General features: G+C 43.3%; 1 protein-coding gene and 1 long non-coding RNA gene across 3 annotated transcripts in view; one reads left to right on the top strand and one right to left on the bottom strand.

Annotated features, from left to right (window-relative positions):
- Window positions 1-24,647, bottom strand: part of MYO9A (myosin IXA) — a 398,158-nt gene that overhangs the window by 175,838 nt on the left and 197,673 nt on the right. For both annotated transcript variants that reach the window (XM_084641695.1, XM_084641696.1), the window contains exon 9: window positions 12,449-12,538. In XM_084641695.1, the coding sequence (XP_084497821.1) occupies window positions 12,449-12,538 (90 nt within the window). The remainder of the gene's footprint in view (window positions 1-12,448; window positions 12,539-24,647) is intronic.
- On the top strand, window positions 10,784-20,379 carry LOC311527572. The gene is made up of 3 exons (XR_014713371.1): window positions 10,784-11,166; window positions 11,998-12,073; window positions 19,748-20,379. It is a non-coding gene; the product is annotated as an uncharacterized lncRNA (long non-coding RNA).

The raw sequence follows: 24,647 nt of genomic DNA, 5'->3' as shown, positions 1-24,647 counted from the left end.
TCCTCTTACTACAGCCAAAATGTAGCACAGATAACACCAGTGAAGACTTCCCTACAATGCCCCTTATTCATGTGCATCAATCTCCAAGGGTGAGAGGTTCAGCCTTCATAAACCATCTAATCCTTGGCCTCTCTACCAAGGTAGAGAACTAGAATTCAAAATTCATACCATTTATGAAGTGTGATTTTAGCTTTTTTTTTAAAAAAAAAACGTTTTTTTTAAAACCTCTACTCTAGGAATGCAACTCAGATCACCGACTTGCATTGTAGATCAAAGCACCCAAAGGGTAAAATTCTGTGACCACCAACCCCGAGTTGTCACCTCTTGCAATTTTATCACAAGAATTGTAATGTCTGATGTTGTTCTTAAATTTTTAGCCACATGCAGATGTGATTACACACGAATCTAAGCTTTCACTTAAATAAAAATAAGTTTTCTAGTCCTCCAAGTTGCAGAGAAAAGCTTGAAAGCATGACTTATAACAGCTCAGAAACCAGAAAGCAAAAAAAATAAAATCCAAATGTATTATTTTAAAAAAATCTCATTTTTTAAAAGTCTCTCTCTCCCTCTCTCTTTTTTTAAGGGCCTGACTTGCGATTTTTTTTAATGCTTGGGGTTAGAAATACTGTTGACCCAGGCTGGATTCAATATGGCCACATAAAAGTGAAAGATTCTGTACCACATTGTCATCAGTTCCCTATTTTGCTTTTATATATCCAAAATTCTCCCACTTAAGGACACAGCGTACACTTAGTTGTCATTGATATGGTTTGCAGGTTTGTTCTGTTTTTTTTTCTATGTAAATGGCAGAAGAAAGATATTGAAAGCAGAGAGATAAGCTAATTTGACATCAGAATTTCTGGACTGAACATAAATTTAAGAATGGGCATGGGTGTCAAACTGATGGTCACTTAGCCAAAGTTAATTCTATTTTATTGTTTTTTCTCGTGTGTCCATCCAGTCTCCATTGTGCCAAACATGCCAAGAGCAAAAACTGAAAACCTATTCTGACTTCCTTGTGCATCCCAGCAATTTTTATATGTGAAAAATTAGCAGGTCATGATGAGTCCAGGAAGCAGAATGACTGAAAACTAGATGCAGTGAAAAAGCACCGCAGGGGGAAGGAGTCTGCTGAGACCTTGGACAGAAGACAACAAAAAAGGTGCAATCTTCATCACTGCCTGAAAGTGGTTCCTTCTTCTCCCCTGCAGCAGGAACATACTATGCAGTCATATAGCCAGGTCAGGTCTCCGTCTGGAGGGCTTTGCCTCTACAGGTATACTGCTACACCACACAGCACCATCCTGGTGCAGATACAACTTATACCAGTAAAGCTGCACAGCTGCCTCAGTCACAAATTACACCTCATCACACCCTTAAGCAACATAGCTATGCCAGAAAAAGTTTGCAGTGCTGCTCTGCCATTCCAGGGCATGAAACCAGCTACAGGAGTACAGCAACTAGGAAAACAAACTGCAGTACAGCAAAGGAATCACAGGACAAAATCTAGTAACAGAGCAGTAGGTCAAGACCAAACCTACTGCCAACCCCACATGCCACAACAGCATTTATCTGGGCATAGATCCTCTTTTGAAAGAAAGTCTTCAACTGACTAGCATATTGTCAGCAGAAATTTAAGTCTGCACAATGAAAATAAAATGACACAAGGCAGACCATCACAAGCTGCTGCTGCTCACATCTTTCAAAACTGCTTTTTCAGATACCACAACAATGGGGCATGGTTTAAGAACCTAAATTGAGTGGGGTATTAGTTGGTACACTACAGACCACCAAATCACACTAGGAACAGGACAACCAACTCTTAATGCACCTATGTGTAATGTGTAGGGAAAAAAGCTGCAATATCATGGGGGACTTCATGAGTGATGTATGCTGGCAGTACTAAAACATCCTTGGAATTTCTAAATATTATAGGTGGCAATTTTCTCTCTCACAAAGTGTTGCATTCAACTTGGGGGAAATATACATTAGACCTCATCTTGACAGAAAAAGAGGAACGAACCACAGAACTAAAAAATAATGGTAGCTCGGGTACAAGTGATCACGACTGGATCATATTTATAACGTGTAAACAGAATAAAGTCCAGATCAGTGACATATATACTTGGTCTTTTAAAAGGGCCAATTTCACAGAGCTGAAAACAATTATGAGCCAAATCAGCTGAGAGGAAGAATTTAATGAGACAATGTGAATGGGAATTGGTTAAGAACACTTCACTAGATAACCAAAATGCCACAATTGAGGAAGAAAGTCATGCTGGTTTTAAAAACAAACTGGTTTGGAGGGGAAGTGAAGGCAGCTATAAAAAAAAAATATATAAACAATGTAAAAAAGGGGAAGTTGATAGTAATGAATACAAATCAGAAGCAAGGAATTGCAGAAAACTAATAAGAGAAGCAAAAGGACATGAAGAAATCTATTGCCACTACAGTTAAGGACTATAGGGAGGATTTTTTAAAGAATATTATGAATAAAACGAATCCTAACAGTATTGGTCCATTACTAAATGAAAAGGCACATTTATCAATAATAGTAATGCTGAAAAGGCAGAAGTGTTGAATAAATATTTCTGTTCTGTATTTGGGGGGAGGGGGAACAGATAATGTATTCATATCATACGATAATACTTTTTACATGCCAGTAGCATCTCAGGAGGATGTTAATCAGCAGCAGTTTTAAAAGAGCTGGCTAGGAAACTCGCTGGACCGTTAATGTTGTTTTTCAGTCAGTCTTGGAACACCAGGAAAGTTCCAGAAGACTGCAAGAAAACTAATATTGTGCCAATATTTAGAGAGGGCAAATGGAATGTCACAGGTAATGACAGGCCTGTCAGTCTCACATTGATCCCAGGCAAGGTAACAGCAGCTGTATGGGGACTCAATTAATAAAGTATTAAAGGAAGGCAATACAATTAATGCCAATAAACTTAGGTTTCTGGAAAACAGCTCCTGTCAAACTAAGTTGATTTTTTTTTTTATGGATTACGAGTTTTGCTGAAAAAGATAATAGCGGTGATGTAACATATTTAGACTTCTGTAAGGCATTTGACTTAGTACTGCACAACACTTTGATTAAAAAACTAGGAAGATATAAAATGGATTAAAAGATGGCTGACTGAAAGTCTCAAAATGCAACTAAGTGGGGAATCTTTATCAAAGGGATGTGTTTCCAGTGAGGTCCTGCTGGTATTGGTTCTTGGCCCTACGTTATTTAACATTTTTATTAATACCTGGAAGAAAATATAAAATCATCACTGACAAAGTTTTCAGATGACAAACTGGAGGGTAGGGATAGGATACAGAGGGACCTAGACAAATTAGAGGATTGAGCCAAAAGAAATCTGATGAGGTTCAACAAGGACACGTGCAAAGTCCTGAACTTAGGATGGAAGAATCCCATGCACTGCTACAGACTAGGGACCGAGTGGCTAGGCAGCAGTTCTGCAGAAAAGGACCTAGAGATTACAGTGGACGAGAAGCTGGATATGAGTCAACAGCGTGCCCTTCTTGCCAAGAAGGCTAACGGCATTTTGGGCTCTATAAGTAGGAGCACTGTCAGCAGATGAAGGGACGTGATCACTCCCCTCTATTCGACATTGGTGAGGCCTCATCTGGAGTACTATGTCCACTTTTGGGCCTCACACTACAAGAAGGATGTGGAAAAATTGGAGAGAGTCCAGAGAAGGGCAACAAAAATGATTAGGGGGCTGAAACATGTGATTTATAAGGAGAGGCTGAGGGTACTGGGATTATTTAAGTCTGCAGAAGAGAAGAATGAGGGGGGATTTGTATGTATAATAGAATGACTATTTCTGTCTGTGCGTCTTTTTTATAACTTAAGGTTTTGCCTAGAGGGATTCTCTATGTTTTGAATCTAATTACCCTGTAAGGTATCTACCATCCTGATTTTACAGGTGATTTCTTTACTTCTATTTCTATTAAAAGTCTTCTTGTAAGAAAACTGAATGCTTTTTCATTGTTCTCAGATCCAAAGGTTTGGGTCTGTGGTCACCTATGCAAATTGGTGAGGATTTTTATCAAACCTTGTCCAGGAAGTGGGGTGCAAGGGTTGGGAGGATTTTGGGGGCAAAGACGTGTCCAAACTACGTTTCCCAGTAAACCCAGTTAGAGTTTGGTGGTGGCAGTGGATATTCCAAGGACAAAGGATAAAATTAATTTGTACCTTGGGGAAGTTTTAACCTAAGCTGGTAAAAGTAAGCTTAGGAGGTTTTCATGCAGGTCCCCTCATCTGTACCCTAGAGTTCAGAGTGGGGGAGGAACCTTGACAAGGTTCAACAAGGATAAGTGCAGGGTCCTGCACTTAGGACAGAAGAATCAAATGCACCGCTACAGACTAGGGACCGAATGGCTAGGCAGCAGTTCTGCGGAAAAGGACCTAGGGGTGACAGTTGACGAAAAGCTGGATATGAGTCAACAGTGTGCCCTTGTTGCCAAGGCGGCCAATGGCATTTTGGGATGTATAAGTAGGGGCATAGCCAGCAGATCGAGGAACGTGATCGTTCCCCTCTATTCGACATTGGTGAGGCCTCATCTGGAGTACTGTGTCCAGTTTTGGGCCTCACACTACAAGAAGGATGTGGAAAAATTGGAAAGAGTCCAGAGAAGGGCAACAAAAATGATTAGGGGGCTAAAGCATGTGATTTATAAGGAGAGGCTGAGGGAACTGAGATTATTTAAGTCTGCAGAAGAGAAGAATGAGGGGGGATTTGATAGCTGCTTTCAACTACCTGAAAGGGGGTTCCAAAGAGGATGGATCTAGACTGTTCTCAGTGGTAGCAGATGACAGAACAAGGAGTAATGTCTCAAGTTGCAGTAGGGGAGGTTTAGGTTGAATATTAGGAAAAACGTTTTCACAAGGAGAGTAGTAAAGCACTGGAATGCATTACCTAGGGAGGTGGTGGAATCTCCTTCCTTAGAGGTTTTTAAGGTTTGACAAAGCCCTGGCTGGGATGATTTAGTTGGGGATTGGTCCTGCTTTGAGCAGGGGGTTCGACTAAATGACCTCCTGAGGTTCCTTCCAACCCAGATTATGATTCTATGATAAGCAAGGACTCAGAAAAAGATTTGGTGGTGCAAATTGGTGAGACCCATGCTGGAATACTGTGTCCAGTTCTACTGTCCACAGGTCAAGAAGGATGTTGATAAATTGGAACAGGTTCAGAGAATAGTCACAAGAATGATTAGAGGATTAGAAACATACTTTATAGTGATAGGCTGAAAGAGCTCACTCTATTTAGCTTAACCCACTCTTCGTTAAGTGGTGACTTGACTAGTTTATAGGTATGTAGATGGGAAACAAATATTTAATAGGCTGTTCGGTTGAGCAGAGAAAGGTATAACATGATCCAAGTTGAATTGGAAGCCAAATTCAGACTGGAAATAATGCATAAATTGTTAACAGTGAGTAATTAACCATTGGAACAATTTACTAAGGGTCATGAGGCATCACTGAATCATAGAATCATAGAATATCAGGGTTGGAAGGGACCCCAGAAGGTCATCTAGTCCAACCCCCTGCTCAAAGCAGGACCAATTCCCAGTTAAATCATCCCAGCCAGGGCTTTGTCAAGCCTGACCTTAAAAACCTCTAAGGAAGGAGATTCTACCACCTCCCTAGGTAACACATTCCAGTGTTTCACCACCCTCTTAGTGAAAAAGTTTTTCCTAATATCCAATCTAAACCTCCCCCACTGCAACTTGAGACCATTACTCCTCGTTCTGTCATCTGCTACCATTGAGAACAGTCTAGAGCTATCCTCTTTGGAACCCCCTTTCAGGTAGTTGAAAGCAGCTATCAAATCCCCCCTCATTCTTCTCTTCTGCAGGCTAAACAATCCCAGCTCCCTCAGCCTCTCCTCATAACTCATGTGTTCCAGTCCCCTAATCATTTTTGTTGCCCTTCGCTGGACTCTCTCCAATTTATCCACATCCTTCTTGAAGTGTGGGGCCCAAAACTGGACACAGTACTCCAGATGAGGCCTCACCAATGTCGAATAGAGGGGAACGATCACGTCCCTCGATCTGCTCGCTATGCCCCTACTTATACATCCCAAAATGCCATTGGCCTTCTTGGCAACAAGGGCACACTGCTGACTCATATCCAGCTTCTCGTCCACTGTCACCCCTAGGTCCTTTTCCGCAGAACTGCTGCCTAGCCATTCGGTCCCTAGTCTGTAGCTGTGCATTGGGTTCTTCCGTCCTAAGTGCAGGACCCTGCACTTATCCTTATTGAACCTCATCAGATTTCTTTTGGCCCAATCCTCCAATTTGTCTAGGTCTTTCTGTATCCTATCCCTCCCCTCCAGCGTATCTACCACTCCTCCCAGTTTAGTATCATCCGCAAATTTGCGGAGAGTGCAATCCACACCATCCTCCAGATCATTTATGAAGATATTGAACAAAACCGGCCCCAGGACCGACCCTTGGGGTACTCCACTTGATACCGGCTGCCAACTAGATATGGAGCCATTATTAAACTGGCCATTATTAAAACAAGATTGGACGTTTTTCTAAAAGACCTACTCTTAGAATTGTTGTGGGGAAGTTCTATGGCCTGTGTTATACAGGAGGTCAGACTAGACAATCACAATGGTCCTTTCTGGCCCCGGAGTCTATGAATAATGAACTGAATGGAAGTTCCCCCCAAAGGCTCTTATTGCAAATGGGATTGTCTTCAAAACTCAAAAGTGCTGCTTCTTGGTCAGATCCCAGAAGTCACTTTCAGAGCAATGCAGTGAACAGCTGGCCATCTTTAGAGGTTTTTCTCCCAATACAAGAAGACAGAGAAAATGTCTGAGAATCTAGTTTAGGACACCCTCAATTAATTGAGCTGGCAACAAGAACTGCTTTCCTGCCCTTTACTTCTAATTATGAATATGCATAAAATTAACTGTATGGCATATGTAAATAAGCATACAGAAAACATTAAAATAACCATCTGCTAGCGGTTTTCTAAAGGGATTGAGAGATCAGGTGATGTGCTGCTCCTGAAAAAAGCAGCAGTGTTTTAAAGTTGAGCTTTTTTCTAAAGTGTGAATTCATTCATTACCTAAACTTTAAGGATTAAATAGCTCAGACTACATAGAATATACATTGGGAGGACGCGGTAACAATAAAATGAATTAAGCAAAGTAGAAAAGCAGAAGTCACAGTTCACTTGCTTAACCAATGCCAGAAGGCAATGATTCATTGGCATTGTGGCAAAGGTAAGTTTTAAGGAGGGATTTAAAGGAGGGTAACAGCAGTTTTACACATTTTAACAGATTTTCCCATGTGTAGTGGGCACCCTGGAGAAAATGCAGAAGTGCATCAGTGAGAAATGGAGGTGCAGATGACTGGGGCTGCCAACACTGGCAGAACAAAGTTGGGAATTGACAGCTTGATAAATTAGATCTGATAGACAAGGTAGTGCTAAATGGTGAAGGGCTTTGAATGCCAAGACAAGAAGTTTGTCTTTGATGCAGTGGAGGAGGGGAAGCCTGCGAAGGGATGCAAAAAGAGTACTGATGTAGTTCAGAGCAGCAAGCTGAATTGACTCAAGGGGGGCAATGTGGCTGATGTCAAGGCAAGACACATTGCATTAGTCAAGGTGTGAGAGGATGGCCTGCACAAAAGTTTTAGCTTGCGGGATGGCCAGAAAACCCTGAATCTTTGAATTATTTAGTTAGAAGAACCAAGACTTGCATATAACCCAGAATTGTGTGTCTAGAGAGAAGGCCAATTCCAAGATGATGCCCAGATTACAGGCATAAACAGTGGACACGATTTCAAGGATGTTTGAGTTCTGACCTGGGATGTAAGAGGGCCGTAGTCTATTCCTGATTCTGCCACACACTTTTTATGGAACCTTGGGAAAGTCACTTAATTTGTCTGTGCCTCAGTTCCTTATCTATAAAATGGGCGAAATACTTCCCTACTTCCTGGGGAGGGGTGAGTGGATATATTCATTAATATATGCAAATTGCTCAGATACGGGAGTGAGGCGCATCATAGAAAACAAATAAAGGTAGCCATAGATATTCAGAGAGCTCAGTATTTGAATTCATAGCTCGCTTTACACTGGGCAAATAGGTAAATTGCATGCTTGCCCACAGCTACCTCCAGTCTATAGTACTTTCCCCCTCACAAGGTGACAAGACATACATACAAATGGAACGACCACAGATAAAGGAGAAACCCTGAGCCTCTGGGGATTTGTGTGTGTCACTGACTCCAATGACTGTTCCTTCTTCCTGCTCCCATACCCAAGCTCCCTCTAGAACAGGAGATTTAGTGCAGCATTTTATTTTCTTAATGCACTAGTATAAGACAGTTCATCCTCATCAAATTCCAACCCTCTGAATGCACCACGCTCTGATTTTTCCCATTAATCCATTAGCTCTGATTAGCCATCTCATCTTAGAAGCTCACTCTGGATGGAGGGTTTCAGAGTGGTAGCCGTGTTAGTCTGTATCAGCAAAAACAATGAGCTGTATCTTGTGGCACCTTAGAGACTAACAAATTTATTTGGGCATAAGCTTTCGTGGGCTAAAACCCACTTCATCATATGCGTGGAGTGAAAAATACAGTAAGCAGAATATATATTATAGCACATGAAAAGATGGGAGTGATCTTACGAAGCGTGGGGGTCAGTGCTAATGAGCCAATTCAATTAAGGTGGAAGTGGCCTATTCTCAACAGTTGACAAGAAGGGGTGAATACCAAGGGAGCATTTTGTAATGCGAACGAGGCCAATGCAATCAAGGTGGCCCATTTCCAACAGTTGATAAGAAGGTGTGAGTATCAGCAGAGGGAAAATTACTTTTTGTAGTGACCCACCCACTCCCAGTCTTTATTCAGGCCTAATTCAGGGAGTGGATGGGTCACTACAAGAAGTAATTTTCCCTCTGCTGATACTCACACCTTCTTGTCAACTGTTGGAAATGGGCCACCTTGATTGCATTGGCCTAGTTAGCACTACTACTACCTCTGAGGCAGTTTGAGGATAGGACCCACTGAAGGAGACTCGAATCTCTTCCTTTGAGGAGTTCGGTGGTATTTTCTCCCCCACGCCTTGAAAGTCTACTAGACAAGTACATGGAATCTTTAGAAGCCGCAGCCTCAGATCTTCAATGGAGGAGCCAACAGAGCATGTTTTTGGGTATGAGTGCTCAGGAATTTCAGTCCCAGACACTCCAGTGTCTGAAGAGGGATGCACTGACCTATCCAGAAGAAACATCTTCAAACAAGACTCCCTAGCTCTAAGTTTTCTTTAAGAGATTTACATATGGCACAAATATCTTTAAGTGACCTTCACCAAGACACAATATCCACCTGGTGTGTCCATCTTTAAGAAGCATTACTGCCTTGCACAACAGACAATTTTTAAAGCCTGGATATTTATGTTTGGTCATAACAACTGGTCCCAGTACCTGGGCACTCTCAAAAGCAAGAAAGAAAATGTTTCTTCTTCTAATATGAAGAAAGGAAATGCTATCAGAGCTAACCCTAATGACTGACTGACTGCTAGGTACTTCTCTATTTATAAGAATAGACCACAGAGCAAGTGAAGCTCAGACACTGAGTTCGGACTCCTAGCCACCGGCAGAGAGAAGGAACTGAGGGAAGGTTGGAATCCCAACAGATTTGTCCCACTCTTTATGCCCTTTGGTGGGAGGCATGAGGACACTCAAGGAACAGGTATGGTCCAGTAGACACTGGTGGCCAAAAGAATCCAAACTCAAGTTTATAGGGTGCATGCACATCAACAGTGGAATATATAGAGACAAGAACTTGAACTATGTATTTCTGTTCACCAGCTGCACAGTTTTTATCAATTTCTCGAAATTACTTACTTAAAAAGTCATTCATGCCCATCCAGTATCCCTGACCTGCATTATTATGCAAAAGTCCTAGATGTCATTCCTTGGGGCAGTGTCTTTCCAAAGGGTAGCAGACAGCACATTGGAAGTAACTTCTGGGCCAGCCAAAGAGAAGAAAGATGGGATGTGAAGGGAAACCCATTCATTCCTGGTTACGTCAAAGCATAAAAGAAGCAGCCAGGATGCAAACAAACTGAAGAAATGACTCATAGGAATCCTCTATGGGGGGGATCTTCCACTCGTCTCAAAAACAAATTATTCCAAGGTTGATACAGTTGCTTAGAATCTCATTGATAGCCTTCAACAGGAGTCTATATAGAATGATACTCTGAGATGAACAAGTATAGACTACCACTTAAATCATTAAGCACTGCACCTACAACACTCAGTGCCATATGATTTTGATATGACAACATGTAGCATGCCATTATCCATAAGCCATTAAAATGCTCACCATACCCACAAAACCATTTGTAATATCTGCAAGAATGTGGACAGTGTAAAGGCTGTGGTAGGATGAACAAGCTGTCAGTCAGTCACCAGGAGACAATCTTCCACACCAACTTTTCCTATATTTATATTTAAAGGATCTAAGAGTCAGTACTCATCAAAGCTAAGTGTATTGTGGCGTTAGCAGCTAGCTGAACTCAGCCACAATCTCAAGACAGTGTTAAGTGTCCCAATTCACTTGTCTGTTAAATGTTAAGGTTATTGCCTACATTTGTCTGGAACTGGCTGAATGTTATTTACATTGTATATATATCCTGTTTGATGTGTACTAGTGTAACTAAATTAACTTGTTACAGCAATGTCCTTTTCATGTCTGTATCCTCTGCTTAATTAACCTTAAATCAAAGTATATTTTAGCATTTAGATGAAGATTTACTTAATGCATGAAAACTAGTGAAATGCTAATGTTAGTCTTTATCTATTGTGACGGGGCAAGGCCAGATGGCTATAGAAAAGTAGTGGGAGATAGATATACTAGCTCCAGGCTAAACAAATCCCTGGTACCAGGATAAGTGAAATGGCAGCTGCTCCAGATCAATTAAGACACCTGGGCCCAATTAAGAACTTTCCAGAAGGCAGAGAGAATGCTAGGTTGATTGGGACACCTGAAGCCAATCAGGGGCTGACTGAAACTAGTTAAAAGCCTCCCAGTCAGTCAGGTGGGTGTGCACATCAGGAACAGTGGGAGGAAGTTGTGCTGTTGGAGCAGCTGAGTAGTACACACCATATCAGGCACAAGAAAGGAGGCCCTGAGGTAAGGGTGAAGTGGAGCTTGAGGAAGTGAGGGCTGCTGTGGGGGAAGTAGCCCAGGGAATTGTACATGTCATGTTTCTAAAAGGTCAGCTACCATAGCTGATACTATTAGGGTCCCTGGGCTGGAGTCCGGAGTAGAGGGTGGACCTGGGCTCCCCTGACTTTGCCCCCTGATTAATCACTGAGACTGGGAGACAACAGAGACTACGCAAGGAAGGATAACTTCTCCTCACCTCCCTCGCTGGCTTATGATGAAAATGGCTCAGTAGACTGTGACCCTTGTCTCTAGAGAGAGAAGGGTTACATGGAGGGTCACAGTGAGCCTCTGAGGCTAGCGAAATCCGCCAGGAAACACGGGACCCACGGAGGCAAGGACAGAGCTTTGTCACACTATCTGAAACTTGTTGATTTACATTGTAAACTACCTATAGACCATCTTAGTCTGAATGGTTGTTAGTAAATGCATTATTTTTGAATGGCCAATTGAATGTTAAGCAACGAAGATCAGACGGTCTGCATTTGCTATTCATCAAAGCCCACGTGGTTAAGACCCCTGTCATTTTGCTAGCCTGTTTCAACTATAAAAGGGAAGCCTTGGGAGTGATCCTTACCTCTTATTCATCTGAACATTAACAGGGAGGTTCCAGATGCCAGACAGAGGTCCCCAAAAGCCATTTTTGGGAAGCCCTGAGAGAATTTATATGACTCCATGACACTGGCAGATTGCTATATCTCTGCTTTTATTTTGAACCAATAAATTCTAATTCACCTGTAATGTATTTTACCTGTTTTAACCTTCCTATAACTCTCATAACTTTTTCTCAATTAATAGATCATTATTTTTAGTTTACTAAAGGATTGGCTACAGCGTTGTCTTTGGTGAGATCTGGAGTATATTTTGACCTGGGGTAAGTGACTGGCCCTTTGGGGCTGGAAGTAACCTAATATGTGGTAAATTTTTGTTTTAATAACCTTTCACCATAAAGTCTAGTTTGTCTGTGTGGTAAAGAGAAGCTAGAGAGCATAAGGGGACTATCTGTGACTCCACGGTAAATCTAATATAGTGATCCATGGGTATACTTTTGTTACTGGCTTGGCGAAATCTAATGATAGAATATACCACCCATCTGGGGTGTCTGCCCTGGTTTCTAACAGTCAGACCTGAGTTTGCCATTCTTAGCTGTGAGCCACTCCTGGCACAGTGACGTATATTTCATGCTCTCACACCAGAGCACTGAAACCCATGTTAATATTCCTCCAGTTTAATATAAATCATCAGGTACCTCTGAAAGTTTGTATGGTAAAATAAGCTTCTCTCCCACCGTCACTGTCTTTCTGGTAACCAGAGCTTCAAACAGCATCTCTTCTTTTACCTAATAAAACAAAAATACTAGTGTTCATAATTCTAGGAGAAAACTAAAAGGGGCACAAGTCTGGCAGCCATTGAAAACCCAGCATGTGCTCCATGAGATATTACAAGGCCAATATAACTCTGTACACAAAGCCAGTATTAGAAAAGTGGCACAACAACATGTCTGAGAGCCCAATTTTCTACATTACATCTAGTAATTTCCAGTGCTTTTCCAGTGGTTCAACTTGTCAGTGTTTGTAGCCTGGATGGTTTCCTCCTCCCCCCCCCGCCCCCCTTTTTTCTCCCCAGCTTGTTTAGTAAAAAACTCCACAGCTTTCTAGTATGATCAGGATGGGTCACAATTACCCTAAAAAGTAGCAAACTAGCAATCACACTTTAAAAGACAGGCACTTAGTACAATGCATTGGATTTGACAAGCTCCCATAGAGATAGCATGAATGTTACATACAGAGAGAAAGTAATGACTGAGAATGCCCGCTACTGTACAGACTGAACAAACATCTGAACCTAGGCAGTTTTTGATGGGGGAGAGAAGGCTTGGAAGAAGAAGGGAAAACAGAGAGATCCTTTTCAACTGCAAAAGAACAGCAGGTATTCACAGGAGGAGCATATTTTAAACAAGGTGACAATCATTCTGCCAATCAGCAACATTAGAAACTGGTTTGAAATAAAATTACATCTATAAACCAGACACTATGGCAAATGAGTGATTACTCCCAATGAAGAACTACTACAGCTGCCAGCATGGACACAGCCCTATGGTGGGCTCTCAGGGTGCCAGGAGCCTTATCCCCACCACAGTCTTACAATACTCCACTATACTTACATCATATCAACTGTTAGGGAAAAGGGCCACGTTCTGCAAAATTAAAATCCCTGTTGCATTAATATTCTCTGAAGGCATTTCATTCAGGTTGTGGATAAAAATCAATGTTTTTTTTTAAAAAAAAAATTAAAAATAGGATTTTTAAAATTTAAATAAGTTTTTTTGATAAAATGCTTTTTGAGGAAAAATATAGTTTTAATTAAGATATCTTTCAGCTATAATGTATCTCATCATGGAATAGGGATTATAAATTCTAATACTATAGTATGAGACAACATATTCATGTAACGTTTTAAGAAAAGTTTTGTAAATGAGTTCCAATAGTTCATGGATTAGGGACCCAATTTTATGGGGTTCCAGGGGCTTCTATACAGATTATTTAGGTTAATCTTTCTATCTACTCAATGGGACTCAGTGCTAATTCTAGAAGATACCATCAGAGATGCTTAGTTTTGCAGTTCTCAAACTGTGGATTTGTGTCTCCAGAGAGAACATGCTTGTCAACAGCAAAAATTATTTTTAAATAAATGAATGATATATAGAGGTGAGAAAGAACAGACCTCAACCCTATTATCCCTCTGCACATTTGTGTTCACAGAGTCAATACCTTACCTCACTCTAAAAGTGCAAAGTTTCAAAAAGTTCAATGAATAGAAGATTGTTGGGGGGAGGTGGGGGTGGGGACCGCGAGAGAACAGATCTGGACAACGAGAAGAAGTCTGGAGATAACTGTGGGAAGGAAGGGACAGACAGTAGAAACAGAAGTGACACTGTTTGAGTAGCATATTCCAGAAGTCTTGAGGTTTTTCCGAGTGTAGCCTTCATTGATTTGAGATCTATCATACCATTCTCTCACTAGAAGGGAAAACCTATAATGACAGCAGGTCATAAGAGACCTAAATTTGGGTCTCATCTATCTCCGAGTTGTGAAGAATATGTATTAAGGTTATAACAACCAACAAAAATGCACTTTTATGTAGAAATCCATGATTAAATTGAGTCTTCCTGACTAGTGTTTAAATCAATCTGATTTAAATCCACCTTGATTTCATTCTATTTGGGTACAGTCCACCTCCCCCTACGATAGCACCTGTACAAGATTCCATTTGTATCCTGTTAAAAGAACAATCCCTCAGGCTACTAGAATAAAATGAAAAATATAGTCAATCATTTTCTCATGACCATAATCTCATTCCAAAGTCAGATAAGAAATAAGAACAGTTTCATGTGGATTTCACTCCTGAGAGCCTTTTAACCTGGATTCATATTCACAGGTGAATATTAACATGGTCTGTTTTGAACAGCTGAATATTTTACCAGCACTGTTCAGGTTGTTAACATACCTGATTAGTTGTTCAGGTATATAATGTACACTGGACCTGCGCAAAACACCCGTAATGAAAATTGGAAGTCCCAGTTCTAGGTCTGGGAAGCTTTCAGCAAGATCTGAATGAGTTTCAACTAAGCCCAGATCAAGTTTTGAGTGTTCCTAGGCAAAATTATGGTTTTGGGTGGAAACTATGCAGACTGATGATTTAAACTGAATTTTCTTTTGAGTTACCGAGTTTTGTTTTCATGATTTCACAATACTGATTTTCAGGGTTAAACAAACACTCAGCTATATACAGCTCTTAGTTATGGCGCAGTGCAGTGCAAATCATCATCATTCATTTGTAACACATCCCCAATCCACATTATTTGAACACTCATTCTCCCCTCAGGGATCCATCAGCATGGAACTTCATTTGTTTTTTGAAGCCATCCATTTTTAAATGTACATGTCACCTCAAGACGGGATGCAGAGATAAAGTTTCTTGACACCTTAAATGACTGCTTCTTGGAGCAGCTGGCCCTGGAACCCACCAGAGGATAGGCAATTCTTGATTTAGTCTTAAGTGGAGCATAGGATCTGGGCCAAGAGGTGAACATAGCTGGACCGTTTGGTAATAGTGAGCATAATATAATTAAATTTAATATCCCTGTGGCATTTAATTTCAGAAAGAGGAACTATACAAAAATGAGGAGGTTAGTTAAACAGAAATTAAAGATAACAGTGCTAAAAGTGAAATCTCTGCAAGCTGCGTGGAAACTTTTTTAAGATACCATAATAGAGGCTCAACTTAAATGTATACCCTAAATGAAAATACATAGTAAGAGAACCAAAAAAGAGCCACCCTGGCTAAACAAAGTAAAAGAAGCAGTGAGAGGCAAAAAGGCATCCTTTAAAAAGTGGAAATAAAATCCTGGTGAAGAAAATAGGAAGGAGCATAAACACTGGCAAATGAAGTATAAAAATACAATCAGGAAGGCCAAAAAAGAATTTGAGGAACAGTTAGCCAAAGACTCAAAAAGTAGTAAATTTTTCTTTTAAGTACATCGGCAGCAGGAAGCCTGCTAATCAACCAGTGGGGCCACCGGATGATGGAGATGCTAAAGGAGCACTCGAGGATGATATGGCCATTGTAGAGAAACTAAATGAATTCTTTATATCTGTCTTCACAGCTGAGGATGTGAGGGAGATTCCCAAACCTGAGCCTTTTTTTTAGGTGACAGATCTGAGGAACTGTCCCAGATTGAGGTATCATTAGAGGAGGTTTGGGAACAAATGGATAAATTAAGCAGCAATAAGTCACCAGGACCAGATGATATTCATCCAAGAGTTCTGAAGGAACTCAAATGTGAAATTGCAGGACTGTAGTCTGTAACCTATCATTTAAATCAGCTTCCGTACCAGATGACTGGAAGATAGCTAATGTGACACCAATTTTTTAAAAGAGCTCCATTGGTGATCCCAGCAATTACAGGCCTGTAAGCCTGACTTCAGTACTAGGCAAACTGGTTCAAACTATAACAAAGAACAATATTGTCAGACATATACATGAACATAAGTTGTTGAGGAAGAGTCAACATGGTTTTAGTAAAGGGAAATCATGCCTCACCTATCTACTAGAATTCTTTGAGGGGGGTCAACAAGCACGTGGACCCAAGGGGATCCAGTGGATATAGTATACTTAGATTTTCAGAAAGCCTTTGACAAGGTCCCTCTCCAAAGGCTCTTACACAAAGTAAGCTGTCATGGGATAAGAGGGAAGGTTATCTCATGGATTGGTAACTGGTTAAAAGATAGGAAACAAAGGGTAGGAATAAATGGTGAGTTTACAAAATGGAGAGAGGTAAATAGTGGTGTCCCCCAGGGGTCTGTACTAGGACCAGTCCTAGTCAACATATTCATAAAAAGGGGTAAACAGTGAGGTGGCAAAATTTGCAGATGATACAAAATTACTAAGGATAGTTAAGTCCCAGGCAGACTGCGAAGAGCTAAAAAAGGATCTCTCAAAACTGGGTGACTGGGCAACAAAATGGCAGATGAAATTTAATGTTGATAAATGCAAAGTAATGCACATTGGAAAGCATAATCCCAATTATACATATAAAATGATGGGGACTAAATTGGCTGTTATCACTCAGGAAAGAGATCTTGGAGTCATTATGGATAGTTCTCTGAAAACATCCACTCAATGTGCAGCGGCAGTCAAAAAAGCAAACAGAATGCTGGGAATAATTAAGAAAGGGATATAATAGGACAGAAAATATCATACCTCTATATAAATCATTGGTACACCCACATCTTGAATACTGTGTGCAGATGTGGTCACCCCATCTCAAAAAAGATATATTGGAATTGGAAAAGGGCAACAAAAATATTAGAGATATGGAACGGCTGCCATACTAGGAGAGATTAATAAGACTGGGACTTTTCAGGTTGGAAAAGAGACAGCTAAGGGGAGATATGATAGAGGTCTATAAAATAATGACTGGTGTAGAGAAAGTAGATAAGGAAGTGTTGTTTACTACTTCTCATAACACAAGAACTAGGGGTCACCAAGTGAAATTAATAGGCAAAACAAATAAAAGGAAATATTTCTTCACACAACGTATAGTCAACCTGTAGAACTCCTTGCCAGAGGATGTTGTGAAGGCCAAGACCATAATAGGGTTCCAAAAAGAACTAGATAAATTCATGGAGGATAGGTCCATCAATGGCTGTTAGCCACGATGGGCAGGAACGGTGTCCCTAGCCTCTGTTTTTCAGAAGCTGGGAATGAGTGACAGGGGATGGATCACTTGATGATTGCCTGTTCCGTTCATTCCCTCTGGGGCACCTGGCACGGGCCACTGTCAGAAGACAGGATACTGTGCTAGATGAACCTTTGGTCTGATCCAGTAGGGCCATTCTTATGTTCTTAAATGGCTATAATCTATAGAGAACCTCAAGACGTGTTCTTGGACAGAAAAAATCCAAAGGTGCTATGACAAATGGTGTTGGTGATCTAGCAGGTGGCAGTCTGTGCAGATACTATACTTCTGATGCTACTGTTTTGAATTTCTACAGCATCTTTTATTCAATATTTTTACAATGCTTTAAAACAAAAGGCATGAAATTCCACACTACATCCAAACATGGTTCTCCAGGGTATCCCTACTGAGAATTCTCTCTCTCTCATAAGCAGGAATTTTGGCATTTTCTTTAACTTTTGTGCAATCTTATGTATCAGCTTACAGTGGAAATCACAAAAGATTCCAATTGCCCATGAATGGACTTAAGAAGTTTTACAGAGTGCCACCGATGACTAATTATTTGAGGACTGAAAAATAACACAATTTAAAAAAAAAGTTAAGCTTTGGCTAAATAAAAGTAGTGTACATAATACAATGAAAATAAATCTATCATCATTTTTCATAGGTATGTGACACACACTGTACCCATACGTTCACCCCGTCTATAGGACTATGATAAGTTTTGTACAAAGTATCCTGTGGTGGGGCAGCTGCCCCACCCCATGAGAAAAAGGGCTGGAACAGGCCAGAGAGGCTGCGCAGACCAGCAGCCAATCAACAAAGGCCTACAGAGAGCCAATCAGGGCCGGGCTGGGTCCTATATAAAGGCTGCCTAGCAGAGGAGAGGGCAATCTCTCCCTGGCTCCTGAGGGAAGGAGCTAGCACCTTGGACAGAGCAGTGCTGGGCAGGATCCAGGGAGCAGACGAGAGCTCCAGCCTGGTTACCTGCCAGGCTGCGCCCCTGCCAAGAAGGGTCGAGAAGGTACACAGGGCCAATGGGGAAGTGGCCCAGGGAAGACAGGCGAATAAGAGGGGGGAGAGGAGGGCCGAGAGAGTCTGCCACTAGAGGGTCCCTGGGTTGGGACTCAGAGTAGCGGTTGGGCCTGGGTCCCCTCCTTCCCCCATTATACTGCATCTGGCCACCGTGTGGCGACACAGACTGCAACTTGCCCCTGAGCTGAGGGGCTAGACTTTGGGGTTTGGTTGGCCAATGAGGCAAGTGTAAGCCGAAAGGCTGTTGTTAACCCCCCGCCCCCGGAAGGGGGTGAGCCTGGAGTAGTGGGCACTGCTGGAGAGCAGTGTCCTGAAGAGGACGCTGCCAAGCGGGGAGCAACATGAGTCCCAGGGCAGCAGAACAGACAACGGGCAATAAACCATGCACCAAGGGCACTCCTCAGCTGACAAGAGCTAATTCCTGGAGCAACCAGGGGGAGGCGCCAGCGGTGGTGAGTCGTAACCCCGCCGCATATGCCTTGTGAGACTCTTTTGAAAACTCAATTTGCTGATCATTATTGTACTGGTAAAATGAGTGTGTCAACATTGTACGTGAAGTTATAAGATTCTACTGCTACTGTGTGATATGACTAAGCCTTGGTCTACTCAAGGAGTTGAGGTCGAATTTAGCAGCGTTAAACCGATTTAACCTTGCACCCGTCCACATGACAAAGCAGGTGGAGAAGGGACCTCTGGTGAGTGCACCTTTTAAAATACTATACATGGTTTAAAAGCAAGCATGTTTAATGAATAATTTGCCCTGGCATTCGCGGCTCTCCTGGATGTACTCCCAAAGCCTTTGCAAAAGGTTTCAGGGGAGGACAGCCTTATTCCATCCACCATGGTAGGACACTTTACCACTCCAGGCCAGTAGCACATACTTGGGAACCACTGTAGAACAAAGCATTGCAGTGTATGTTTGCTGGCGTTCGAACAACATCCGTTCTTTATCTCTCTGTGTTATCCTCAGGAGAGTGATATCATTCACGGTCACCTGGTTATAATAGGGTGCTTTTCTTAAGGGCACATTCAGAGGTGCCCATTCCTGCTGGGCTGTTTGCCTATAGCTGAACAGAAATGTTCCCTGCTGTTAGCCACAGGGAGGTGGGAAGGGCTAGCCACGCGCTGGGGGGAGGCAAAATGTGACCTTGGAATGAAAGCACATGTGCTATGTATGCAATGTTAACAGCAAGGTTTATTGTGAAAGAGAGTACCCATTGTTCTATAAAATGTCTTTTTAAATACCACTGCCCTTTTTTTTTCCTCTACCAGCTACATGCGTTTCAATGATCACAGGATCTTCTCCTTGCCAGAGGCTAGTGAAGATTAGAAGGCGAAAAAAACGCACTCGCGATGAAATGTTCTCTGAGCTCATGCTGTTCTCCCACACTGATAGAGCACAGACAAATGCGTGGAGGCAGACAATGTCAGAGTGCAGGAAAGCACAAAATGACCGGGAGGAGAGGTGGCGGGCTGAAGAGAAGGCTGAAGCTGAAAGGTGGCGGCAGCGATGAGAGGAGGCAGGATTCAATGCTGAGGCTGCTGGAGGATCAAACTAATATGCTCCAGCATATGGTTGAGCTGCAGGAAAGGCAGCAGGAGCACAGACCGCCGCTACAGCCCCTGTGTAACCAACCGCCCTCCTCCCCAAGTTCCATAGCCTCCTCACCTAGACACCCAAGAACGTGGTGGGGGGGGCCTCCGACCACCCAGCCACTCCACCCCAAAGGATTGCCCAAGCAACATAAGGCTAGAATTCAATAAGTTTTGAAGTTTTAAACTTTTAAAGTGCTGTATGGCCTTGTCCTTCCCTCCTCCACCACCTCTCCTGGTGCTTCTCTCCTCCACCACTCCTCCTGGGCTACCTTGGTAGTTATCCCCCTATTTGTGTGATGAATTAATAAAGAATGTATGAATGTGAAGCAACAATGAGTTTATTGCCTCTGCAAGCAGTGATCGAAGGGAGGAGGGGAGGGTGGTTAGCTTACAGGGAAGTAGAGTGAACTAAAGGGCAGGGGTTTTCATCAAGGAGAAACAAACAGAACTTTCACATCGTAGCCTGTCCAGTCATGAAACTGGTTTTCAAAGCTTCTCTGATGCGAACCACGCCCTCCTGTGCTCTTCTAAACGCCCTGGTGTCTGGCTGGACGTAACCAGCAGCCAGGCGATTTGCCTCAACCTCCCACCCTCCCATAAACGTCTCCCCCTTACTCTCACAGATATTGTGGAGCGCACAGCAAGCAGTAATAACAGTGGGAATATTGGTTTCGCTGAGGTCTAAGTGAGTCAGTAAACTGCGCCAGCACGCTTTTAAATGTCCAAATGCACATTCTACCACCATTCTGCACTTGCTCAGCCTATAGTTGAACAGCTCCTGACTACTGTCCAGGCTGCCTGTGTATGGCTTCATGAGCCATGGCATTAAGGGGTAGGCTGGGTCCCCAAGGATAACTATAGGCATTTCAACATCCCCAACAGTTATTTTCTGGTCTGGGAATAAAGTCCCTTCCTGCAGCTTTTGAAACAGACCAGAGTTCCTAAAGATGCGAGCGTCATGTACCTTTCCCGGCCATCCCACGTTGATGTTGCTGAAACGTCCCTTGTGATCCACCAGTGCTTGCAGCACTATTGAAAAGTACTCCTTGCGGTTTATGTACTCGCCGGCTTGGTGCTCCGGTGCCAAGATAGGGATATGGGTTCCATCTATGGCCCCACCACAGTTAGGGAATCCCATTGCAGCAAAGCCATCCACTATGACCTGCACATTTCCCAGGGTCACTACCCTTGATATCAGCAGATCATAGAATATCAGGGTTGGAAGGGACCTCAGGAGGTCATCTAGTCCAACCCCCTGCTCAAAAGCAGGACCCATACCCAATTAAATCATCCCAGCCAGAGCTTTGTCAAGCCTGACCATAAAAATGTCTAAGGAAGGAGATTCCACCACCACCTCCCTAGGCAACGCATTCCAGTGTTTCACCACCCTCTTAGTGAAAAAGTTTTTCCTAATATCCAACCTGAACCTCCCCCACTGCAACTTGAGACCATTACTCCTTGTCCTGTCCTCTTCCACCACTGAGAATAGTCTAGAACCATCCACTCTGGAACTACCTCTCAGGTAGTTGAAAGCAGCTATCAAATGCCCCCTCATTCTTCTTTTCTGCAGACTAAACAATCCCAGTTCCCTCAGCCTCTCCTCATAACTCATGTGTTCCAGACCCCTAATCATTTTTGTTGCCCTTTGCTGGACTCTCTCCAATTTATCCACATCCTTCTTGTAGTGTGGGGCCCAAAACTGGACACAGTACTCCAGATGAGGCCTCACCAATGTCGAATAGAGGGGGAGGATCACGCCCCTACTTATACATCCCAAAATGCCATTGGCCTTCTTGGCAACAAGCGCACACTGCTGGCTCATATCCAGCTTCTCGTCCACTGTCACCCCTAGGTCCTTTTCCGCAGAACTGCTGCCTAGCCATTCGGTCCCCAGTCTGTAGCTGTGCATTGGGTTCTTCCGTCCTAAGTGCAGGACCCTGCACTTATCCTTATTGAACCTCATCAGATTTCTTTTGGCCCAATCCTCCAATTTGTCTAGGTCCCTCTGTATCCTATCCCTGCCCTCCAGCGTATCTACCACTCCTCCCAGTTTAGTATCATCCGCAAATTTGCTGAGAGTGCAATCCACACCATCCTCCAGATCATTTATGAAGATATTGAACAAAACTGGCCCCAGGACCGACCCCTGGGGCACTCCACTTGACACCAGCTGCCAACTAGACATGGAGCCATTGATCACTACCAGTTGAGCCCGACAATCTAGCCAGCTTTCTACCCAACTTATGGTGCATTCATCCAGCCCATACTTCCTTAACTTGCTGACAAGAATACTGTGGGATCTTTGATTGCATTGGCTACTTGCATCACAGCAGCCCCCACAGTAGATTTGACCATTCCAAATTGATTCCCAACTGACTGGTAGCTGTCTGGCGTTGCAAGCTTCCAGAGGGCTATTGCCACTCGCTTCTCAACTGTGAGGGCTGCTCTCATCTTGGTGGTATTGCACCTCAGGGCAGGGGAAAGCAAGTCACAAAGTTCCATGAAAGTGCCCTTACGCATGCGAAAGTTTTGCAGCCACTGGGAATCGTCCCAGACCTGCAACACTATGCGGTCCCACCAGTCTGTGCTTGGTTTCCCGAGCCCAGAATTGGGGTTCCACCGCATGAACCTGCCCCATTAGCCCCATGATGCCCACATTGCCAGGGCCCGTGCTTTGAGAGAAGTCTGTGTCCATGTCCTCATCACTCTTGTCACAGTGCTGACGTCGCCTACTCGCCTGGTTTCGCTTTGCCAGGTTCTGGTGCTGCATATACTGCTGGATAACGCGTGTGTTGTTTAATGTGCTCCTAATTACCAAAGTGATCTGAGTGGGCTCCATGCTTGCTGGCGTATGGCGTCTGCACAGAAAAAAGGCACGGAACGATTGTCTGCCGTGGCCCTGACGGAGGGAGGGGCGACTGATGACATGGTTACAGGGAATTAAAATCAACAAAGGGGGTGGCTTTGCGAGAAACAGAATGGCTCCCTCAAGGATAGAACTCAAAACTGGGTTTAGCAGGCCGTTGATTTCATGGAGGGAGGGAGGGAGAAAATGAATACAAAACAAATCTGGTCTATTTCTTGTTTTGATCCACTTCATCTATCTTTATACATCTTGCTGGCAGCAGACTGTGCAGTACAACTGCTAGCCATCATCATCTCCTGGGTGCTCGGCAGAAGACGGTGCAGTATGACTGCTGGCCATAGTCTTCTGTCGGCTGCAGATTAAAAGACTGCTGGTAGGACTGCATTGCCATGAAACAAAACTTAAAAAGGAAGTGACCTAGCTGAATCACTCCCATGTTTGCCCAGGTGCCCCTGACCTCATTGAGGTCGGTTAAAAGAGCACCCAGGACGGTCTACGTCGACGACAGCTACCAGTCATACTGCACTGTCTGCTGCCAAAAGGCAATAAACTGCTGCTGTTTGGCAATGCAGTACCACATCTGCCAGCACCCAGGAGACATACGGTGACAGTGAGCTGAGCGGGCTCCATGCTTGCCGTGCTATGGCATCTGCACAGGTAACTCAAGAAAAAAGGCACAAAACAATTGTCTGCCCCTGCTTTCATGGAAGGAGGGAGGGAAGCCTAACAATATGTACCCAGAACCACCCGCGACAATGTTTTAACCCCAAGAGGCACTGGGATTTCTACCCAGAATTCAAATGAGTGGCGGAGACTGCGGGAACTGTGGGATAGCTACCCACAGTGCAATGCTCCGCAAGTACTGTGAACACACTCCGCTGCATCCGCCGAGCTCCGGTATGAAACTGCAGAAAAACTAGAGTGTCTCTGGATTAAGTTTAGAAGTGTGAGCAACAAGAGTGATATAGTGGTGGGAGTCTGCTATAGACCACCGGACCAGGGGGATGAGGTGGACGAGGCTTTCTTCCAGCAACTCGCAGAAGCTACTAGATCGCACGCCCTGGTTCTCATGGGCGACTCCAATCACCCTGATATCTGCTGGGAGAGCACTACAGTGGTGCACAGACAATCCAGGAAGTTTTTGGAAACTGTAGGGGACAATTTCCTGGTGCAAGTGCTGGAGGAGCCAACCAGGGGGAGAGCTTTTCTTGACCTGCTGCTCACAAACCAGGAAGAATTAGTAGGGGAAGCAAAAGTGGATGGGAATCTGGGAGGCAGTGACCATGAGTTGGTCGAGTTCAGGATCCTGACACAGGGAAGAAAGGTAAGCAGCAGAATACGGACCCTGGACTTCAGGAAAGCAGACTTCGACTCCCTCAGGGAACGGATGGGTAGGATCCCCTGGGGGAATAACATGAGGGGGAAAGGAGTTCAGGAGAGCTGGCTGTATTTCAAAGAATCCCTATTGAGGTTACAGGAACAAACCATCCCGATGTGTCAAAAGAATAGTAAATATGGTAGGCAACCAGCTTAGCTTAACAGTGAAATCCTTGCGGATCTTAAACATAAAAAAGAAGCTTACAAGATGTGGAAGATTGGACAAATAACCAAGGAAGAGTATAAAAAAGTTGCTTGGGCATGTAGGAATGAAATCAGGAGGGCCAAATCGCACCTGCAGCTGCAACTAGTGAGAGATGTCAAGAGTAACAA

Source organism: Lepidochelys olivacea (genome assembly GCF_965140295.1).
Source record: "Lepidochelys olivacea isolate rLepOli2 genome assembly, chromosome: 10".
NCBI lineage: Eukaryota > Metazoa > Chordata > Testudines > Cheloniidae > Lepidochelys > Lepidochelys olivacea.
Note: the sequence above shows the minus strand (reverse complement) of the source record. Positions and strands in the feature narration are given on the sequence as shown.